Here is a 24,169-nt window from a genome sequence, read left to right on the forward strand (position 1 = left end):
ACCCAACATATTGTTATTGGTGTATGTAAAAATGGCAACATTTTTCAGGTTTAATCTATGAAAACTTTCAATTACAATTTACTAAAATGTATCCCTCCTTTGTCAGCATAGCTACCAACCTTGAAACATGAAAAATTGCAAGGTTTTCCCAACATGATTTCAAAAATACTTCAAACTGATAAATTCAACTTAGTCTTTTTATAATGTACTAGTTACGTTTATGCTCGTTAACACGATTCTGAAGTAAACAAATTTTCAAATGAAATTTTTTAATAATTTCATTTGTTTCTGTAACTTCCTTTAAGTTTTATACTTATGAAAATTGAAGTAGAAAAGAAAAGCTTTCATTCATCAACATGTTTTTACCATGATGAAAATTAAAATAATATGAATATACTTAAAGGGAAACTTAGAAATACCTTTAATGGAGGTGGTAAGGCAAAAAAAAAAAAAAACTCAGTGAATATTTGTAAATTTGCAAGACTAGTTTTGAAGGTTTAAAATGAAATGAAATATTCAGATTCATCCATTGAATGTTAATTGCATCTTCATAAAATGCTATAAATCTCTATATTGAATTAAAATAGACAAGACAATAGAAATTGTACCAACAAATTTAGGAGAAAGAATGGAATTTATACGAGTTTCATTAAATTAGATTTTTAAGAGCGTGTCACCAAATTTTCTTTGTAGCATCTGCATTTTCTTTAATATTTAGAGATCACTTACTCCTCTACATCTAAATTTGAAAAAAAAAAAAAAAAAAAAAAAAAGTAGTGCTTGTTCATGTATTCATATTTACTTTCATTTTTATTTTTAGGATATATATGAGAGTATGCCAAAGCTGAATAATAGCAACAAATTTTCTGTGGAGAGGGGACAAGAATACCAACTGCAAAAGCTTAATGAACCAAACACTAGTGATGAAGATGGTGATGATAATTATGAAGAAACATCTTACAATCAAAATACATTTACAGCTTCTTCAGTGTTTCATGCACGGATGCAAAGGCAATTAAGTGATGTTACAGAAGAATCTTCTGATGACAGTGAAGTCATAGTGGAAAATAGTGACAACATTTCTCCCAAATTTTCCCTTCAACCATCAAAGGAAAACACTCATAAAATACCAATCACTGAACTGTGATTTATCTTTTCTTTCTCCATTATTCTACATTTAACATGTTAAATGACTGTTTTGATATCAGTTTGACTGATCACACAGTTGCAAGTTAATACGTTGACTCGTAGAACTAGTTATGAAGGATATACACAGAAAAGGTTCTGTGAGAACTATTTTGTAGTCTGTGTTCATATACATAATTGCATTTGTTACTGTTTGAAAAAAGACAAATTAAATATTTTTTTTGCATTTGTTTTATATTTAAAAAATGAGTATACAATTTTTATTTACATATGAAATAATCATTAAATCATTTACACTTTCTTTTCAACTTTTATGAATCCCGATGTGTTTGAGAAATATTTGGCTGCTGATTCATTTACCTTTTTCTCTGCTGCTTGAGGATTCACAATTTCTAGACCCTAAAAGAGAATTTTTTGAAAAATATAAGACTAAATATTTTTCACACATATATTAAATTTACAGGCTACCTTTCCAACTCCTGTACAGGGAATTTTTTAAACAATAGCTATCTTCAAACAAAACTATTTAATTTAATCTAACACTGAATAATTGCTTTGCTTAAAATCAGATATATGTTTTGATTCTAGGAAACTTTTTCATGTTTTCCAAGAGCTCCACATTAAGCATTACAAAGATGTATTTTATAAAGAAAAAAGAAGGCAATTTATTCAAAACTTACTATAAATGGAATTAACATTTAGCAATATTTTCAAAATATTTAATATCAGAAAATCAAATTATTTATCTGAATCATTTATATACAATCGATTTATATGAATCAACTTCAGTCCAATTTTTGGCATATAAAAAAATTACATGATGCTGCTTGGACTCAAAGTTTAACTTAGAATATGGCACCATATGTTAATTTTTTAAATAGAATTCAAAACTGCAGTGCTTATTAACATAAAATTAACTAATAATATTTTTAAATAGTTACTATAAATAACACATCTCTTGCTAAATCTTCAAGTCATATGGCATTTAGCAATGTATTAAGAAAATCTCTCTTCAAATTTATCTTTATGCTAACAAACACTAGAAAAAAAAAAAATCTGTCAAAATTGTGCAAGATATTGTAATGAAATAGAAATTTAAAAGGACAGTGATGAAGATAACATTAAACTTAGCTCTGTTCATAGACACACACACACACAAAAAAAAAAAAAAAAAAAAAAAAACACTTTACAGTGCATGATTTAATTACAAGTTTGAAAATAAAATTAAATATTAGTTACAGATAATTTAAAACTGCAGCTTTATTTTCATGACTTCATACTGGATGCATTTCGTTATATTTGGTTGAAAATGTATTTTATAAATGAACTACCATACTTACCAACCTATCACACTAAAAAATCAGGCAATTTTTCTAAGAAATCAGAATTTTTTCAACGACAAAAACTTGAATGATAAAATGATAAAAACATATTTTTAATAATGAATAAATTTTAAATAATCACTAATTACTATCTGACAGTTCAATTACTAATTAAATGCAAACAGTACAGAAATAATTACCTGTAAAAAAACAATTATTATTTACCCTTTTTAACAGAAAAAATATTACTTTCATCAGTTTTCAAATGCTATGAACAGTGGCAGATTTTGCTTTCATTAAGAAATGCACTTCATAATTTTATTCACAGCAATTGCCTCATAGGCCTTCTTTTGCTAAAAAATAGTTTAAGTGTCATTGCAAATATTAGAATTAAATTTAGCACTTGTTTTAGTAATGATACTGAAAATCCTCTAGCACTCGGCATTAATATGGGGAAATTGTCAGCACAGCCAACATTATTCTAGACAGTTCACTGTATTTTAAAATTCCAACAGCACTTTTCAGTTTCCCAATTAAACTCCAATGAATGTCAGTCCTAGCTGGTTTTATAACTTTATCCAAGTTTTCTAATTATAAACTGTAAAATTGCGACTGCACTTTATCAATTGCAACATCAATATCTAAATGTCTTTCATAACTAAACAAAATAAAACTGGAAATCTATTTAAAAAAATATATCAGAAAAAGATGCGTCTGATAGAGCAGAAACATCTGAAACTTTGGCATTACTTAACGGTTGATTGGAAATTTACATATATGTAATGACGTACTCGGTAGAAGTTGCTTCTAACGTGGAAGTGAAACTTATTTTTATCTTTCCCCTGAGAGTTCTTCTACTATTTCATTAGTTGCAGCCCCTTATCAAATCTTCATCATTCTTCTGGTTTTTTATTTTACCATAAATTACATCATATATACAATTAGAAGACAAAACAAAGGTTGTTTTTACAAACTTTGATAAATGTCTTTAAACAGATTATGAATCACTGATTGAAAAATGTGAATTAATGGAATTCTGCTTTTTAGAACTGTGTTAAAAACATAGAATGATGGCAAAAAGGAGTGTACAAAAAAAGCACAATGTTTTTGTTAAGGTCTCTGAAGACATGCCAATTGAATTGCTCACATGTGAACTTTGTTAAAAACATCAAATGATGGCAAAATGGAGTCTACAAGAAAAGCACAATGCTTTGTTAAGATCTGAAGACATGCCAATTGAATTGCTTACATGTGCAGAAATTACATTTCCCACAATTATTTTTAACAGTAGATGCAGTAACTGGATCTCCATTTATTTTAGGTATTTTTTAACTTTCCATAGAACCTTTTCTCTGAATTCTAGAAAAACATTTCTTTAAAGATAGCCAGCATGTATATACAAGTTTAAATTTTTTCCCCTTATTACAGTATTATGCAGCTGTTGGAATTGTTTCAATTTTTACTTCCCTTTAGAAATCTTTTCAAGACAATAATAAATATCAACAATCAGGCGACGTTCACGTAACAGGTTATTTAACAGTTTACGATTTATGAAAAGTGCATGAGTATTTCACCTTTTTCACACACATAACTAAGATAAAAGATCGTAATTTCTTAAAGTATTTCTTGAAAGCATGTGACACTCACACCACTTAGTGAAAAGATCAGCTAATTAACAAATCCTATCTTGCTTTGTGCTCATTGGCTACTACATGCCAGATGACAGGAAGTAGCAATCAATACTCATTGGAGAACTGGAAAACAACGTTTTCAAACACAATCACAAAGCACAAGTCTCTGCTTAATTTCTCACTGATAAAACAACATACAATTTCTTTTATACTTAATCTAGAGAAAAACCAAGCGCTTTCAGATACCCAAGATCATTGTTTTGGGTGCAAATAATGAAGTATTAAGGCAAGCTACATAAAAACCATGAGAAATTTTAAGATTAAAAGAAAGTCTGGAGAAATATGTTGTAAATTGAGTTGGCAGGAGTATAGTCGAAAATCGGGGGGGGGGGGGGAGGGGGCAACTCTGTTTCACTGATAAAACCATGCGAACATACTTGTATAAAAACAAATACAAAATTTATCCTTAAAAATTTTGTAATGTTTTAGCAGTTTTATTAATAACACAAAAAAGAAAGCTACGAAACATGTTTACAAATTTAAAGGAAAATATTTGAATTCATTTTATGCATATGGATGATATTTTTGTTAATGATATTGAGTGCCGAGTGGGTCGACGAGTGCATCGAAGAGTCTGCTAGTATATTGCGGTTAGTGCATTGTCGAGAGAGTCTGTTAAGCTCAGGGAACAACTAAACCTAAGAGTCGAGAGCTGCACTCTATGTGTCGTTGAGTGCATCGCTAGTTGCAGCGTGGAGAGTCTTGAGAGTATGCGGAGTTCCGAGAACGACCAAGCAGAGTCGGGAGCTGTACTCTATTGCTTTGCCGTGAAGCTGTCTCCATCGTGATAGTCTGATAACCTGGAGGCTGTGTCGCTGATCGTGTCAGTGTGTTTATAGTAGTTCATCAACGACTGTAAACGTGTTTTGAAGCTGTCCTGACAATACTAGCCAATAAAGTGTGTTTCCATACATCATCAAGTAATGTTGTCATTATTCACTCCAAATCCATACGAACCCCATACGAATGTGAAGGAAGAAAATAATGCAACAATCGGTGTCAGAAGAGAAAAACGTAACAACTTGGTGTCAGAAGTGGGATTCGAACCCATGCCCGGAAATAATGCAATAACTGGTGTCAGAAAAAGAAAAACACAACAATATGCAATCTAAAATAGAACTTTACGCCTTTGTGATTCTTAAATTTGCAAAGAACTCATAATACACTTTGATAAATAAAAAAACATAAATATTACTTTTTTATGTTACACAGTTTAGAACAGAAAAAAATTATTTTAACATACCTGCAATGGAGTAAATGCAACACTTGAAGCTGTGCCAGATATTTGTCGACGAACAGAAGTACTGCCACCCCATACTTGTTGTTTTTGAAGATTTTTCTGAAAACAGAAATTTTATATAAAATAATTAAGTTAAAACTCATTATATGCTGATAAAAAAAATCACATTAATTGTGTTAAGAAATATTTTCTTTTATTAACATCTTCCTAAATGTCAGAAAGTCCAAAACAAATGGAACTAAAACAAAGTTTAAAATATATGCTACAAATAACACAACTAAATGGGAACTTAGAGTAGCCTATAAGTCTAATCACATTTTAAAATTAAAAACGTAATATTCTTTTCAATACTTTTAGTCTCAAAATGGCATATAACATGCAATCACTATAAACAGCACATCACTTTTCAAATTGCAGCCACCAAATATTATTAAACTTATTAAGTATATTAATCTATACAATACTTCACAGTAATATTTAAAGAAATGAAGATGAAATATGAAAAGAAAAAAGAATATAGAAAGATTAAATACTGAAGAATTTTCATGAATGTATGCATGTTTCTCACACTGTGAAAAAACAATGGTACCTAGAGCCATCAAATTTTGAGTAACATAGTCCTCCACCAGAACATAAGCACCCAGAAGTTCATATTTTGAATTTGTTTTATTATCTATTTCATATTTTGTAAAACTTTAATGAGTTTTTGATTAACAAACTCAAAGTGAACAGAGGCAATAATGTACAGAAGAAAACATTTTTATCTTCAACATGTGAGACTATTTGTCAGAAATTCTACAGATATGCTATCGAATTTTACGTGGCGTACGTGCCAAAATATGATATTTAATATATATATACACACAAAATGTTAATAATAAAAAGACAAACAAAACAAACAAACAAAAAAAAAAAAAAGCTTTGTAAAGCTGTCTTTGTCAGAAAATTGAACATTGATCTGATGAACTGAGAAATGACTGAAAATAACAGAAAAATGCATGCCAATACTTAAAGCTGCTTTGGGAACTCTAAATGTATACTGCTATGATGTTTTTAAATTTTTTGTAATTTTGTTGTTGAATTGTATATAGTGTAAGTGCAAAGAAAATGATGCATAATGAAAAAACTAAAAAGAAGGGGGGGAATGGTTAGTTGGAGCAAGTGCAGCAGCAGACTGACAGACTGTGGGCTCAGAGAGAGTGTAAAAAACATTACCAAATCCTTTTGGGCGACCGTTAGAATCTGAAACCATTCAGATTTTTAAAATGTTTATTTGCTTTTTCTATTATTTATTTTGTGCATATCCAATTCAATCATATGTCACATAAATTTTGCCAAATATTCCCCATGACTTTTCCTTACATTCCTTAAAAACAGAAGTATACTTTTTGATGCAAAAACAAAACATAATAGAAAAATACTTTTCATACTGAAAATCATATGCAATTTCACTGTCTTAACAGCAAAAATGGAAAGATTAGACATGTCTTTGTAGGAAAATGTTAATATTATTTTAAATTTATTAGAATTTTGAAGCAAATTTTAAGAACATTAAATTCAATCAGATAATACAGAGGATGATCCAAAATTCATTTAACAAAAAATCCTGAACATAGGCATTTTTTAAATCTTTTAATTTCAAGCATTTAAAAAAATATTGAATTCCCAAATGATTTTCATATGATTTAAATAACAAGTACTTTTATACAGTGCCTCACAGAGACAAGCCACACCACTAAAATTTTATACAGTACTGTAGAAATCTCTCAGCATATTTAGATGCATAATATGCATATTTTCACTTTCAGTAGTCAATCATATGATCTGGATGCATACAAAATAGAAGAACTATATTCTATCAACTAGACACTAATTATTATGAATTAGTCAAGTTAATTTTCTCAGGGATAAATAAACTATCTTTTCCTCATATTACACATCAGAATAAAGATTAAAGGATGAAAAATGGCTTTGAGATGCCATCCAAAATGTTTTATCAAACTATGGTTAGTACAAGTTTAATCACATGCTTACATACAGCCAATCAGTCTTTGCATCACACTGTGGCAAAAACTCAAAATGATGTTAAGCAATGGATCAGATTTGGAGATAACAGTTTCTTACAAGGAAATGTGAATTGTCAAATTGGGCATGCAAGTACCATAACAAACACTACAAAGCCCAGATCAACATACTTGACAGCTTGTAATATCAGCCCACAACTCACAGCTGATGATAACATATTTTTCCAGAAATAAGGCTGGGTTTTATGCTAATTTATGCCAAAAGACAAATTTGGGCTTATTTTCAGGAAATGCCATATTTTTTGCTCATAATTTACATTTAGATTTAAAACGAGCTACATTTATTCATATATTTGACTTACAAGAATTTACATTTTTTCATACATTTCATGTATAAAATTTTAATTATCATTCAGACATCATTTATCATTCCATCATCTTCTGAAACATTCCTATAAAACCGCAAATCCCACATTCTAGACGAAATTTTTTTCACAAAACTCTGTTTCCTGTAAAACCATTGGTTGTAATCTCTCATTTCTAGCAACTGTTCTGTCTTTAAATGGGCACTTTTTGTAGATTTATATATGATGTCACTGTAATGAAATTAGAGCACACAAAATAGTATCCAATTGAGTTTTGGATTATTTCAAGCAATCCTTCACAATAAGGTAGCTTCTCTATCATAAAGCCATCTTTTAATTTTTTTTTCTTAGTTTAATATTAAGATTAAAGTTTTCAGAATTAGAGACCAACTGTTAAGTCACAGTCCTTTTAATTTTCTATAATATTTATATAATGAGCTTACTTATTACAGAAATAAGAATGTAATCACAACAAAGCTAGGTAAATTTTACTGCAGAATTTAATGTAATCAGTCAAAACATCATGACATTTGTTTAATGAATAAACAATAGTTAGCTAATAGTCTCACAGTATCATTTGAGTTAATTTTTCTTCACATTTTTATAATTTCATGGCCTTTTTTTAATTTGTGTAACAGGGTTGCCACTCAAACGGGAGAATGAAATTCCCTGACATTTCCAGGTTCTCCAGGTGTGTTTCAAGAAAATTCCAGTCTATCCGCGTAATGTACGTTGGCTGTGCTAAGAAGTAAATTAATTATAGTATTTACTTGTATTGTGTAGCAAATTCACTTAATTATTCAATAAATCCCAGAGGGCATTTATTCTTAATTATTCTTGGTATACTTTGTTTGATAATTCTGTTTACTTTTCCACTTAAGAAACTTAATAAAATTTAAGATATATACATTGGATAACAAATGTATGTTTTATTTAATTATTACTCATGATCATCACCAGTTGAAGACGAGGCTAATCCGGTCCTTATAAATAACAATGCAATGCTAAATAGTTAGGTTAGATTTTAGGTAAATTTAATTTGTGTGAAGTATGTTCTTAAAAGGCACCTTAACACTTGAAAACACAAATATAATTATAATAGTTGTTGTTTTCTCCACTGAAGATTGAGATTAGAATCTTCCCAATCTGGAATAAAATAAGGCTTTTTTTGCAGACATTCTGCAGCTAAACGAAAGAAAGAAATCTATTTTAATAAACTGAGGTATTTTATATTTATTTCGCAGCATACATAAGGAAAAAATATGTGCATTAAATTTCGTGATGGTATGTCATCATACAGCTAGAATTAATTTCAGGATTATGCCAGAGAAAATTTCCTGAAATTTGGAAATATTATTTACTAATAATAAATTTAGAGGGAAGAAGCAACATTAAATTATATGAATAACATAAAAATAAAAATAATTACTTAAATTGAATTAGAATAATCAACGATATTTTAGCGAATAATGGTTAGCCTAGATGACTGATTACTATTTTTTTACTTTACTGCAAAATGGCAAGGTATTTATTTAAAAAAAAAAAAAGGTTTAAAAAGGTTTCGCGGTAAAATCCTAGCATACGGTAAGGCGTTGGCACGATTTTGAAACTTGTCGCCACGACCAAAATGACCCATTTACTGCGCACCATCATGTCGCCAAATCCCATTGTACCATACATGGAGATTATTCTAACCAAAGAACGTCTATGTAAAGAAGAAAAGGTTCCATACAAGTAAAATGCTATTACGCCACTAGAATGCAGAGGGAAAATTTGCGAAGGGATTTGGCGACGGAACCCAGCGGCCAGAATTTCCTGCTCCGCGATGTGTACCGGAAATTGAGAAACACGTGTTAAGAAGAAACGTTCTTTGACAAAAAGAAAGCTACGAAAAATCCAAGAAGAAACGTTTTATCAAAGGACGTTTCTTCTTGGATTTTTCACAATAATTTTAAAAACGGATTTTCGTAGTTTTATTTTCCCCTGAAAATAACTAATCCATGAATTAATTTACTTGCAACAAAAAATATTTTCTTTTCCTTTAGTTTAACCACTTGCGCTAAGACTAAACTTCACGGTTGCGGTGCCGTGCGCTACAATATAACAAGCGGTAAAGTGTCTCATTTACGCCGCTCCGCATCTGCGAGTGCAATCCAGAGCTGTAGCTCGAGAAATAAACAATCTCGTTGTTAGGCGAGGTGTGCACCACATTATTTTCATTTTTGTGATAAATGCTTATCGACGTGGTGTTCACATCGCTCACGGTTTGAGACAAAAGCATCTCGACGTGCGTGGCATGTCTTTTTAGCGCAACTGGTTAAAGAAATTTTAAACGATATTCATTTTATGAACTCTTGATAACGTGACCTTCGAACTTCGACACCGGGTTCGAGCTTTGGCGACAGATATATCACGCATGCACAGATGTTTCCCTCTATGATGGAACGGAGCCATGTCTGTTGCAGAGAGGTTTTCCTTCTTTACAATACATATGCTTTGATTCTAACCTCCATGGTACCGTATACTAGGATTAAACCCATTTTGTTTTATACGAAAACAGGTACTTTCTTTAGTTCATGCACTGCACATGCGATTCTCGAAAATACTGGAAACCAAAAGTTGCAGGAAACTTGCTTTGCCTTTCTAAAAGACAATCAAATTGAAGCTGCGAAAATTGGCTCTATGCCAGCTGCCCGAATGACACTCACATGATACACAATTCGCCAAAATATTTCTCTCTTCCGACGTCGGCGCAAAAATCGCTTTTTTTGGCGGGATCGTTGTATGAGCTTCCCTGACTTTTCCAGATTTTGATAAAAATACTTAAATTCCCTGACTTTTCCCTGAATTGTTTGGTCAATTTTCGAATTCCCTGACATTTTCCGGTTCTCCCGGTAGCGTGGCAACCCTGGTGTAAACGCCATCCAAATGTGAACCCTATTTTAATTTTCTGTGCAGATAATTTTGTCTCCTAAAATAAAGTATTAATAAAAATGAAAAATTTTTAATCAAATTTTGAAAACTTTAGAATTAACAGCAATCAAAATCTCCATTGTTTTTATCAGAAATTTTACATTAATCATTCAACAAAAAAGTTAATACTATACTTGTAAAGTTTTTGAAATTCGAACTTTAGTCTTCTCATCAATTTGAGGAGCTCTGATACGTCCAGTGCCAGCTTTGCCTACTTGTCCCAAGCTGAATCCTAAATCATCTTGATAAGCATCTTCTTCAATCTGTTACAAAAAACATTAATGTAGCACTCATAATTTTTATAAAAAGAAAGTTCAAATTTTTAACTAGTAATATATTTTAAGCAATATTCATTTAACACACAAAATTTATAGTTTTTGCATAAAAATATATTTCTTACTTCGCCAAAATTCATCCTATTTGCCTGCTTCCTAAATTCAGTAATTGCATAACGCTCTTTCATTTTTCGGACTCTGAAAATATGAAGATTGTTAACTCAATGGCATATGTTAGAATTCAGTAACTAAGACCTTACATTCATTTGGTTTTGCAAAATAATATTTTAAATTAAATAAATGAGGCATAAAATTCCTCCTGTTTGCCTGTTTCCTACATTCAGTAATTCCATATAGATCTTTCATTTTCAGGACTTAGAATATTTATAAATATGAAAACTGTTAACTCAATGGCATATGTTAGAATTCAATAATTAAAGTCCTTTTATAAGTTAAGTTTTGCAAAATAATAGTTTAAATTAAATATGTGAGGAGTACATAGAGTTAAATGACGCATAATTAAATTAAATTATATAAAAAAACTGGATTGCTCTTTATTTCCTGCAAGTAATTAGCATTTACGTGTATTATATATATACTTGACATCTTATACATTAAATACAGAAGCTTTAGTATATGGAAGCAACTAAATTTTTATTAGAGAACAGTGGAACCTCAGTTCACAAATATAATTTATTCCTAAAAGCTGCTCATCATCAAAACTGTTTGTAAACCAAAATTATTTTTCCCACAAAAATTCATGTAAAAGGGATTAATCCCCCCTGGATCAAATATGATAGCTTATTTAAACTGTACAAGAGTACTCTGTGTAAGTGTTCATAATACAAAATTAATGGAAATCATTAAAGGTAAGATAAAACACAGTACTAAAGAAATAAAATAGGCAAAAACTTAATTTAATTTTACTATACCTGTTGAAAAAAGAAGGGATGACATAAATGATTAGGAAGAGATGTTATTGTTTGTATGAGTTGTCATCATCCGTAAAAACATCAAGTAACTTGGGCTTCATTTAAATTTTTATTGGTTTTCAGTACCACTCAATTCTGCTGAACACTCAATAGGTTTTTCATTTCACTCAAAATTTGTTGCATTTGATTTGCTATTAAAGTCTCTTTTTAACCACTTTTACAGCTGTTTCCAAAACTGTAACAGTTTTTTCTTATTGAGCTCATTTTTATGGTCTTACTTCCAAGCCCATAGTTTTGTCTAGAGATACAATCTTATGGATAACAACAACACACACAAACAAAGAGAAAAGGAAAAAAAAAAAAAAAAAAAAAACTAAGCGTGAAAGATTGAAAACCTCAGCATGCAACACAATCCAGACACAGTTTCCTCCAGGCCAGTTTCAGAGTACTACAAGTCACTTGCTGCCAAGTTCACAACTAAGTAATGGAAAATATAACCATTCGGGATCCGAGATTCCACTCACTGCATTTCGTTCATTTATACAACTGCAGTGGTATAGAGATAATTTATGAACATTAATCTACACTGCAAAGAATCTAACATATGCTTTAAGAATAAATGTAGATATTAGAAACTTTAAAAAAAATCTGAAAGGTTTGAGATTTTAACTGTGGCCCGAAAGGGGTTGTTAAGGTTTTTTATACTCTCGCTGAGCCTGAAGAAGTCTACCAATCTGCTCTTATACTCACACTTGCTAATCCACCCCTTTTTCCTGTCTTTTTAACTTTATTATTAAGTACCATTTTCTTTGCACTTATTCCACACACAGTTTAACAATAAAAATGACAAAATTTTTAAAAGTTGCATAACAGCATATATTTAGAATTCCTGATGCAGTGTTAAGTGTTGGAATACATTTTTTAAAATTTTTTCATTTTATCACATCAATATTCAGTTTTCTTAATAAAATGGACAATTAAAAGTTTTTTTCTTTTTGTTATTAACTTTTTATGCATTGATTTTATTTATTAAATATTACATTTTTTACACTTACACTACATAAAATTATGTTCAACAGCAAAATCACAAAATATTTAAAAGCAGCATATCTTTGGAATTCCCAACAAAGTGTTAGAGGCTGTGTACAAATTTTTATATTCGCTATATTATTTCTTTAAAAGCTAGCTGCTTGCACGGCCAACTGCCTAAAATAGTTAAAAATATATAACAGTTTTAATGAATCCAGCTAGTGTAATTTTATAAAAATATTGAATATTTCTAATTAGATATTTCATTATTTTAATACATGTTTACTCAATCAATCAGAATAAAAAGTAAAAAAAAAAAAAAAAAAAATTATTATTTAGAACTGTGTTTATTGCTTTTAAATCACATAGTTTATTACTTCCAAATTAAATAAAAAAAAGTATCTTAGGCTTTACTGAATGGTAACATGCCGATGCACGTTTTATTTCAGACCACAGCAAAACATTGCTTTCATAGAGCTGAGTTTGTTGCCGAAATTGAAAGATTAAAAAAGTTGCTGAAGTTGAAAGAATTGTCTTACATTTTTCCATATTGCAACAGTCTTGCATGCTGGAGATAAAAATGTTTATTTTTCCTAACAGTGTTGACACTGCTCACTTTCAAATTTTTGAGTTTGTTGATCAAAAATTCATTAAAGTTTTACAAAATATAAAATAATAAATAAAGCAAATTCAAATCCAGGTGCATATGTTCAAGTGGAGGATTACATTATTAAAATTTGAAGGCTCAATGTACCTTCCACCCCACACACATACATATATACAGATACTTCCTTATTTAATTCTTTTAAAATAGTACAAGATGATAACATTTGGTGGTAACAATTTGAAAAGAAAAATGCCATTTATAGTGAATCTATGCAAAATCCCATTCCCATTTCCATAGCCCTTTCTGATCTAATAATTTATTTTGGAATGTTTTTCTATAGAGATGAATCATAAAGGCTACCTTACTATATGCCATATCAGCTTCTGAAAGATTACACAAGAACATTCTACTTTTTCAAATTGAAGGACACTCAAATCAAAATACGAGAACTGAAAAAAATTTCTGTTCAGATAATAATAACTCATCACAAAATAAATCAACTACTTGCCATATTTTACAATCTACCCAGCAAACTAAAACACAGCATTTCTGGCTGAACCTGCATGACCATCCCTGCAAACTTTGAGATAATGAAAAGTGAAACACACTGATCTCTTTCCTCTCACAAATGCAATCTCAAAAGCAAGTGAAAATTTTCCTCCAAGTACACTGAAATGTGATCAAAACTTTCTTGTCTTACATTTTGGTTGTGATGACATAAATATGGGGTGACCCAAATTGGGTTGTTATTGCATTGTGTAGAAACATTTTGTATCTAGAATAAACTGTACTGTTACTGGAAACAAAAAATAATGTTAATTTCTTTGTTTAATCAGATATGGTAAAGCAAGTGAGAGTTGTCTAAGAACAGACCTTCACAAAGGATTTTCTAAGAAGGATTCACTCACATTCACATGACAAATGGGAAAACCATGAAAATGCTCAAGCAGCCATCTTGCATACTTATGCTATACTTGCATGCTTATGTATACCTATGTCAAATTTCCACTATTTAGTGGCCACTCATACGCCCAGAAAATACCATATTTCCCCCCATTTTCCCCCCCTCACTAATGCTACTGTATGAAAAGCGAGAGGGGAAAATAACGTGAATAATTTAATTTCTGAAGAATATGGTTGCAGTAAGAACATAACAAATGAAAAGTATTCATGATTAAACTACCAGTAACTATCATAACACTATTTATTTAAAAGACACCTATGCTGCAATAAGAATACACAGTAAAACCAGCTTCCTCATATTAACATTATGGTACCTAACACATATTTCTACTTTCCTGTACCCTGAATATTGTCTGCTCTTATTGTCCTCCTCTGCTACTCGTAGGCTTTAGATAATTTAATGCTGCTGCAAATACTGTCTGTGGCGTTTGTTGCAGCTTGCAAATCATCGCCATCATCATCATTGTCGTCTTCATCACTGCTAAGTGTATCTTGCCATGTGCAATCATCTTAAGAACCAGCAAAAGCATTAGATACTCTTGTTTTCTTGAAGCTGTTCATTGTTACTACTTCATCAGTCAGAGCTCACGCATTCAAAATCCACAAGCAAATCAGTGATTCAGATGAAAGCCATCTGAATGATTAAGCCTTTGCACTCGAGGCTTTTCACGCTTGGGTGAACCAGGAACTTAAGGTGATCTTCCACAAATCTGGTGATTTTCTTACAATTAATTAACCTTTTCACGATGGCGCACCATTGTTTAAGACACTCGTGTGGGATGGAAGAGAATCGAAGGCAGTCACCGTACAGGACAGAGGTTTTGCATCGCTAAGCCTAATTTTATAACAAAAATCAGAAAAACAAAAGTTTCGCTTCTAGCATCGTAATTTTTGGTATCATTTTAGATTATTACTTGAGCTCTTATATATGTTAAAATTAGCCCTTAAAACATTTTTTCTTTATTTTACATGAAAATATACTTAAAAAATTGCTTATCTTCTAAAATAATTTTCGGAAGCGCTATTCAAATTATTCCACAATTTTAATTGATAAAATCCATCAATAAAGTTTAAAATTAATAAAAAGAACACACTAAAGACTATTTACAGTAAGAAGTAACAAAATTTAAAATGAAAATGAGTGTGGTAAATCTCGAAGCACAGAGAAGTATCACTTTGTAACTCTTAGAAAAAGTATCACTTTTTAACTCTTTAGAAAATGAATCAGTACTCTCATTTGCGTTAGTAAATGGTTCACTAACCATATGAGGGTATTCTTTCTCTGATAAATAGCGCCTTCCCGCCATAATAGACTGGAGGTGAGGCTTTCCTAAATAAAAAAAGAAGGAACGGAAATATATGTGAAGGCAATGCAAAATGTAAAAAAACTCCACACAGTAACCCTAAGAGACTGTAAATAGTAGAGGAAAAAATAGAATAAAAAAAGAAATTGGATATAAATCAGATACGAGAATGTTTTTATTAGCACGTAGCGATTTAAAGAGCTCACCTCTGTTTATGCTTTCCCTCTGCCTCCCCACCCTCGAACAGCAGATGAGTAAAATGCCAAAGTCAAGCAGAATATATCAAACTCAAGGTCAGAAACCTAAAACTGTGTTCATTTCAAAAGTAATGGACACAGGATGCCATCTAGTGGCCTTCAGAAAAACATTCCCCCTTAAAATGCGTATACGCATCACCCGTCCTCTGAATGCGATCTTTACTGATGTGTGGATGGGACACCCGGCTGTAAGAGACGTTCTTAGGGAATGTGTATATGGGACGCTCGTCCTGAAAGGGTTAAAATAATTTCACAGAAATCTAATGGTTCTTTTATGTCTTGTTATCCTGCGGCTTTTTTGCCAGGCACAAGTGGTATTTCTTCGGATTCTGTGTATGTTATCCATTTTGAATTTTGTCTCTTATGCAGAATCATTGCGGTTTTCACATTCACTATTACCCTGACTTTTCACCTTCTTACACTTCTTACCTCCTCTCTACCATCAAATAGTCTATGCATAGACATACTTCTGTTCCTCAATGAAAAATTTAACTCATTTTTTCTTGAACTGATTCTTTCATTTCATTTCATGCTTACTGCACTTCATAACTTAAAAAATAATATTCCTACTATTACAACTGTTGTATTCAGACTTCCATCAAAGACACATATATAACAATAATTATAAAAAACATGTATTTAAGATTAAAAATTGGTAGTTGTTTTATACACATTATCATTGAATATACCGATGAAGCGGCATTGCCCAAATAAAACCCAAATAAACATCATTACCATTTGAATTATCACACCAAACGGAGTGTTGATCGAGAGTCATCTCTCGAGTTACCATAACAAATTAAGTGGTGACCAAAAGTCACCCAGAAGTGCAAAGGATTAATTATCATGTGGATGAATCCATTTTAAAATTAAGGTACGCTTGCTTTATAAACACCTTGAAGAAAGCAGAAATTACAAGAATACTTAAAAAATCTAGTGCTAAAGCTAAGGGTAAAAATACATAAGGAGACTAAGATACAAGTAAATATGGTTTTGCACATATGTATACATAATTTGAGTGGTAGGAAGAAAATAATTTAAAAGTGCAAAGCATTAAAAGTTTATATGCAATATATGATGAATCATTTATACTCAAACAATACATACCTACGACCTCCTCGCTTTTTATGTGGCTGATCAATAGGAGCAGGTAAGGGTTTAACCTGCTTTACAGGTGGTGGTTCCTGAAGTTTATCTAATTTCCTTTCTATATCTTCTCTAAATGAATGACCTACTTCTCCATCAACAGACTGATGAAAGCGATCAACACGAGCAGCAATTGCACATTTAGCAGCGACAAGTCTGGCAGCTTTTCTTCTCAAGTCCTACAGCAAAATTATTATATTTAGATTTTAAACTAAAATGTAAAACATGAAAAAAAAATTATGCTAAACTTTTAGATAACTACAAGGTGGTTAAGTATGGCTGTCACTAATTTTTTTTCCAAAATTTTTATCGCAAATGAAAACGTTGAACATATTACTCTTCCACATACCCCCCTTTCAGAATCAGTACATATTTCCTAACAGTCTGGAAGCATTTTAAAAGAAGTTTTTCAGTTGGCTATGAATCTCCTCTTGAACACCGACGTTGATGGCGATGCTATCCACAAACTGCATGCCTTCCAAGAGAGATTAAATCCTGGACTCAACATTAAAGTAGTGGACCCATGTGTCATAGTAATCACTACCGACACCAAAAAGCTTACCCTTCATCTTCATACCACCATGGGAGAGAACTGGCAGTTTGCATGCCCATTGTTCTTGGCTGTCAATGTGAATGAATTCCCCGGACATACACCTAGGCATAATGCAAATGATTTCACAACAGTTTCTTGAGTATAACACTGACTAAAAGCATAGACAGTGATGTATCTATTATAACAAGAGTGATTCTTCGATAGTGATGTGCCTATTATCACGAATAACGACATTCACATGATCAGTGTTTCTCGGAGTCTCTACCAAATTTAGATGACGGTGTTTTCTTAAATGAGAAATTTGATCATAATGTGTTGCTCTATGCTCTGCAGTAGCTGTTGTTCATTAATCACTCTTGCAACTGCCAGATTTTAGCAAGTTCTAACCTGCATGGAAGGTAAATTGGGGTTAGTGGTTGCATTGACCCAAGGACACTCAGTACTCTGCATGGGTAGCGATTTGGAACAGGAACAGTCTGGTGATATTTAAATCACTTCATACATACAAATTTCTACTCAGAACTTTAATGTGTCAAAGTTCAACAATAATAAATAAATGTCTGTCAGTCCACTGCAGCCTGTCCTCAACCTTAACCATCTTGTGATCAACCTCAACATTAATCAAGTGACACCTGTTGTTTTTAATGGGTCCCAAGGATTCCAAATAACATAATGAAAGTTAACCCACCTCTCCCCAAGAATCACATATTTTCAAACTGAGAATTTCTGACAATTTTCAAACTGAGAATTTCTGACATGGCATTAAATTAATCATCACTGAAAACATGTGAAAGTGCAACACTGAAAATTGCAGAAAGATAATTAGAATAAGAAAACGTTATCTAGATTTACTGTAGTGTTGCCATGAAGAATTATCATCAGTCAAACTTCGAAAAAAAAAAAAACTTTTATATAAAGTTATGACAATTATCTTTGAAGTGTTAGTGTTACCAAAATTAAGAAATGGCCTAAGTTCCCAGTACCTAATCATTGCAAAAATTACCTTGTCACCAACAAAAGTTCTCAGTGACAGTTAATAGATTGGTTTCAAAAGCTAGGCAACATCAGGAAAACTGATGATAACTCAAAAAGTATGCAAGGAATTGGAGCGAAACTTAGTGATAATATTTACTTAAAAAACAAGACAAAGTTATTCAGAGCATTAACATTTTGTGATATCAACAAGAACATAAAATCTTCTAAACTCCGATATACAAATTTAATATGAAAAAAAAAAAATCTCAATAGTGAGTATAATCATCCTGAACAGTAATACAAGACTGCCAGTGAAATCTCATGCTGCTTACGATGTTGTCAATCAGCTGTAGGGGTAGCAATGTCCATTCATGACATAAAGTAATTCGAAGCCCATCTAGGCTTAGGTAGCCAGCAACATACCTCCCAGGAGTACACATATGCTCAGTGGGAATAAAGTCTGGAGACTGTGCTGGCCATGCCATTTGTACTACAGTTTTTTGATACATTTTTGCACTGATCAAAACTTAAAAATCACATTATCTGTAATACTATTTTAAGAATTGCAGTTAATCTGCTAAAGGTTTCTTCAGTTTATTATGGTATTCAAAGTTAAGGCATTGCTTGATTTTTAAACTAAGCATGACTCTTAAAAAATGTAACAAATGCTAACTTCAAACAATGCTCCCAAAAAATAATAAATTTACAAGATACATTGCTTGATTTCCAAGTTCAATATTAATAATTTTAAATTTGGCATAAAAAAGTTATTTTTCAAATTTGATATAAAATGGAGCAATTCTGACTTAATAAATAACAGTTCTGCAAAGGAATCATTAGCTAATTACTATGACCTAATTATTTTGCCCTATTATTCCTTCCCCAAAATTTCTTAATTTGTTAGCTTAAGAAGTAACTATTAAATTCTCTTATATATGATAATTTTAATTCATTTAGAATAACCGCTAGAAATCAGGGAAGAACAACTTACAGCTGGCGTGTTTTGGACTATATCACTTGAATACACAAATCCTGTATGAGGCATAATAGTTGTTGTAGAAAACCCAGCAAGTGTCCGTCTTTGAGAACCAAGAACTTGAATATTACATGCAGGCATTTTAGCTAGATTACTCAAACCTCCAGCCACACCTAATTTGTAATACATAATAAATTAATAATAAAAGAGTTTCTTTTGTCTGAATCAGATTGATGATTAAAAGGACTAAACAAAGTAGTTTTAATTAAAATATTGAAGATAAGAAAAAAGTGCAACAGAAACGTTAATCTACAAAATTCTATGCTTTATGGAGTAAAATATTAATTTTGTAATTAAGTTTAACTATCTGAACTTCTTTCCTTTTCAGTTTTTCTACAGTAATTATACACTTCAAAAAATTTATTAAAAACTAAACCTAGAAATATCCAGATAAGAGTATTGCAGAAGAAAAACATAAAAAACATAGTTGCGAAGAAAAAGTATACTTTTAATGGAAAATATTCTAAAAGATTTATGCTTACATTTACCTTGAAGTTAATTATTAAAACATTACATAAACATTATAGAAATAAAACAAGAATAAGGCATAATTTTTAGTAAAATTTAAATTTAATTGGGCAATTTAAATTACACATATACAGACACACACACTATATGCATATAAAAACACATGTTAGCAGATATTACCCACAAATGGAAAATTCCTAAATTCCCCAGAACTCTTAAAAATTGGACATCAGTATATTTATACCCTAATAATGGACTGATAGGTGTGGATATTCCTGATAATGGACATCATAAAATGTAAACAGAGCACTTTTCTTAAATACTGGCCATATATAGACAGACAAATAGAAAGAAACCATGAAAAGAAATCTGAATAGTTTCAGAATTGAAGTGACAGTTCAAAGGGATTTGTTAAGGTTTTTATGCTCTCACTGAGCTCGCTGTCTGTTTGCTGTTGCACTCACTCCTGCTAACCCATTTCTTTTTGCCCTTTTAGCTTTATAGATATGCATGACTCTACATAGCAATAAGGCTATACGAGAGACTGTACATTAGCTTTATTTTTAAGCATCATTTTCTTCACACTTAAGTCATATACAATTCAACAACAAAATTATAAAAATTTTAAAAGGAGCATAGCAGCGTAAGTTTATAATTCCAGATGCAGTGTTAAGTATCAGTTCCCCCCGCCCAGTCTTTTCCCAGTTTATTACATTAATGTTGTTTTTTTAGTAAGATTAGAAAAACACATTTTTTTTTTCTTTTGCTTTTCCTTATTAATGATTTATGTATTAACTTTATTTATTAAATATCATGTTCTTCTCACTTATGCCACATAAAACTAAATTCAACACAAAATCATAAAGTATTTAAAAACAGCATATCTTTAGAATTTCCAATATAAAGTCTTGAACAATGGAGATAAAAGTGTTTTATTCCATACAATGCTGCCACTGCTCACTTTCAAATCATTGAGTTTGTAAATAAAAAATTCATTAAAGTTTTACAAAATATGAAATATAAAATTCAAAATTTGGGCTTTCTGGTGCCTATGTTCGGGTAGAGGAGGAATCAAAATTGGATAGCATGTATCATCGTTTTTCCACAGTATGAGGAACATACACACATGCAAATTCTTCATTATTTAATTTCTTCAAAAGTAATACATAGAGATAATATTTGATGGCAACAATCTGAAAAGTGATATAGATGTTCATAATGGACAATGCAAAATCTTGTTTTGAGACTAATAACCTTTTTGGCTAAAAATAGTTTGGACATCAAAAGTGGTATACGAAGATGAATTCTCAAAATCTGAAATTGGTTGTCTGAAGTTCTATCAAAAGCAGGATATGATGGTGAAAAGAATAATTTCCTCAGTACATCAGCCTTGCCTTCTCACACTAATTTTTGACAATTCATATTTATATGATAATTTACTTTTAGAATTATTTATATGTCACTGAATACAGAATGTGTATTCTTTTGTCTTGTAATGATACCTAGGTAAATTGTTCGAAATGCATACAAATCAGACTCTTATGTTCTGTGATGTAATGCTAAATTAAAACAGGTAAAAGTTGGTTTTTCTTGTTAAACCTAACATTAGTCAAATTTATGATATTTTAAATTAGTTATCTAATATTCCAAATAAAATTATTATTCTTATTTATAGCAAAAATATTTCTTCATTCATTAAAAAAGATGACAACTATGAACGCCTAAGCGCATGTGTCAACGCGGTGCATGCGCAGAAAGTTTTTAGTTTTGAGGTCCGGGTTATAGATCATTCCAGAGTATGGGTGTCCGAATTAACGACTTTTGACTCTATCAAAATTAGCCATCTCTTTATATTTGAAAAATTATACTTTCCTCTTAACAGACTGCACGCAGGAAATGTACTTTTATGTTTCTTGTGTCTGTCACTAGAGTGCAGGTAGATATTTAGTAGATTCGCACTGGAGAGCAGGTAGCGTTAAATACAATGGACATTGTAAGTGTGCATGGTGTGTTTGTGTTGCTAAGCAACAATTTCCATTGTTTCTTTCTAGAAGTTCAGTTTGTCAAGTTAGTTGACTAAAAGCGCGAGTCCAAGGCAAAATATGTGTTAATAAATTCCCCATTGCGTGTATGCAATGTGTTAACAAAAACAGGGAAAATTAAAATCAATAAAACAGAAACATTAAATTTAACATATGAAACAACATTAAAAAAGGCAAAACATAACATTACCCATTAATTTGGCAGCAGTTGAAGCTCCAACTATCACAGATAAATTTGGTGCAATAAATGACATGCGTGACTCTACATAAGTGTATATTTCTTGCTTGAAGTTATCCAATTCTATTGCCTAGTAAATAAATCTAATCTTATAAACACTGCAGATACAAGAACATAAGATACAACAGAAACCTGATCAGATGTTACAATGCACCACAAAAAAACCACAAAGAAATATTAAATGCTTAATAAACATTTGCTTTTTTATAATTAATAGAAAGTAAATAAATAAAGTTCTATAAAAATAACCTAATTATTATAAAATTTAGCAATACTATAAATAAAATATTAATTCTTTACAGATGACACTGTTTACAGTCCCCACAAATAGCAATAATGAACTTATTTTAAAATGGGCATTTATTTGATGCATCATAAAAAAATGAAAGTATTTTACATGAAAGCACTACATATTCAAATTCTGACAACAGCAAACTCTTGGAGTTATTTTATTTTTTATGTTTCAAAATACTCCAAAATAAACCTGTATTACATTTACTATAAATGTTTATCATTTTTACAATTAGATACATTTATCATTAAGCAGCCATTAATCTTCATTCTGTTCATTCATCATTCTCCTATCAAAATAACTTAAAATCATTTTGGGGGAGGAGGGAGAAGGAAAATTCTCTTTAACATAACAAGACAAAAAAGTAAGTTCTTAAAATTGTAAAACATTCTGGTTACTTGTTCTTTCTAATTAAATGAATACAGGATTGTCAGGCTTCCACTGTAATATAGTTCCAAATCCTATGCATTATAAAGCACTTTTTAATCCCTTTTAGTTTAATAATATTTCAGCAGTTTTTACTTAAATAGAACTAAGATTACAAGGACTGATTTTGGAAGCAAATAGCACCACATAAGTAAATAAAAATGAATCATTAAGAACTATTTTACTTGTGTATTAGCCGGAACTGCTGATACAGCAACAATAATCTACTGGCGTTTTCTGGCAAAGTATATTTTCGATGTGGATAAATCAATGAAACAGCTTTTCATATTCCTGGCACATATTGTTAAGCAACTGCAATAAAAAATCACATCACACTGTTATTCTCTACAAATTTTAGCTGCCAGTATATGAACTCTGATGAATAAAACGACAAGTGACTTCTCTCATACCACTTCCCAATTTTTATTTGAAGACCTTATCGACTGTTGTTGACACCACATTTCAATCACATAGCTTCCATTATGCCCATTTTCATCACTTGAGAATTATAACAGTATCTTGGGGAAAGCATAAGCCTGGAAATAATGCATTGCTTCATAAAAAATAAGGCATTGCTACATTTTTGATGAATTTAGCAAATGCATGATGCAAAATTGATTAAAAATTAACACAAGACAAACAAATGTCGTCCCAAGGAACTTTCTGCAGGAAAAGGATTACCAAAAAAAAGCTGAAACGCACATAACATTTTGGCTCTAATTGTTCCAAAATTGGTGTTGAAATTCACACACATATATATAAATAAAAAAAGAATTTTGGAATCACTTTTCACAAAGACCAAAAACTGAAATTCACAAAACTAAATTTTGAAAAATTCTATAGATATATATTAGACTTCTGTAAA

The 24,169-nt window shown here is 30.9% G+C and overlaps 2 protein-coding genes across 6 annotated transcripts in view; one reads left to right on the forward strand and one right to left on the reverse strand.

Annotated features, from left to right (window-relative positions):
* The window catches only part of LOC118183844 (uncharacterized), a 50,644-nt gene extending 49,272 nt beyond the window's left edge, over positions 1-1,372 (forward strand). For all 3 annotated transcript variants that reach the window (XM_035353458.2, XM_085818937.1, XM_035353451.2), the window contains one exon: positions 821-1,372. In XM_035353458.2, the coding sequence (XP_035209349.1) occupies positions 821-1,147 (327 nt within the window). In that variant the 3' untranslated portion in view covers positions 1,148-1,372. The remainder of the gene's footprint in view (positions 1-820) is intronic.
* Prp31 (pre-mRNA processing factor 31) overlaps positions 1,360-24,169 on the reverse strand; it is a 40,274-nt gene continuing 17,464 nt past the window's right edge. For all 3 annotated transcript variants that reach the window (XM_085818933.1, XM_085818934.1, XM_085818935.1), the window contains 7 exons: positions 22,539-22,656; positions 19,794-19,951; positions 17,236-17,453; positions 11,162-11,234; positions 10,896-11,024; positions 5,403-5,498; positions 1,360-1,545 (listed from right to left, as the gene is read on the reverse strand). In XM_085818933.1, the coding sequence (XP_085675059.1) occupies positions 1,438-1,545; positions 5,403-5,498; positions 10,896-11,024; positions 11,162-11,234; positions 17,236-17,453; positions 19,794-19,951; positions 22,539-22,656 (900 nt within the window). In that variant the 3' untranslated portion in view covers positions 1,360-1,437. The remainder of the gene's footprint in view (positions 1,546-5,402; positions 5,499-10,895; positions 11,025-11,161; positions 11,235-17,235; positions 17,454-19,793; positions 19,952-22,538; positions 22,657-24,169) is intronic.

Source organism: Stegodyphus dumicola, chromosome 6 (genome assembly GCF_044657685.1).
Source record: "Stegodyphus dumicola isolate Sdum_Otavi_A_Nest chromosome 6, ASM4465768v1".
Lineage (NCBI taxonomy): Eukaryota > Metazoa > Arthropoda > Arachnida > Araneae > Eresidae > Stegodyphus > Stegodyphus dumicola.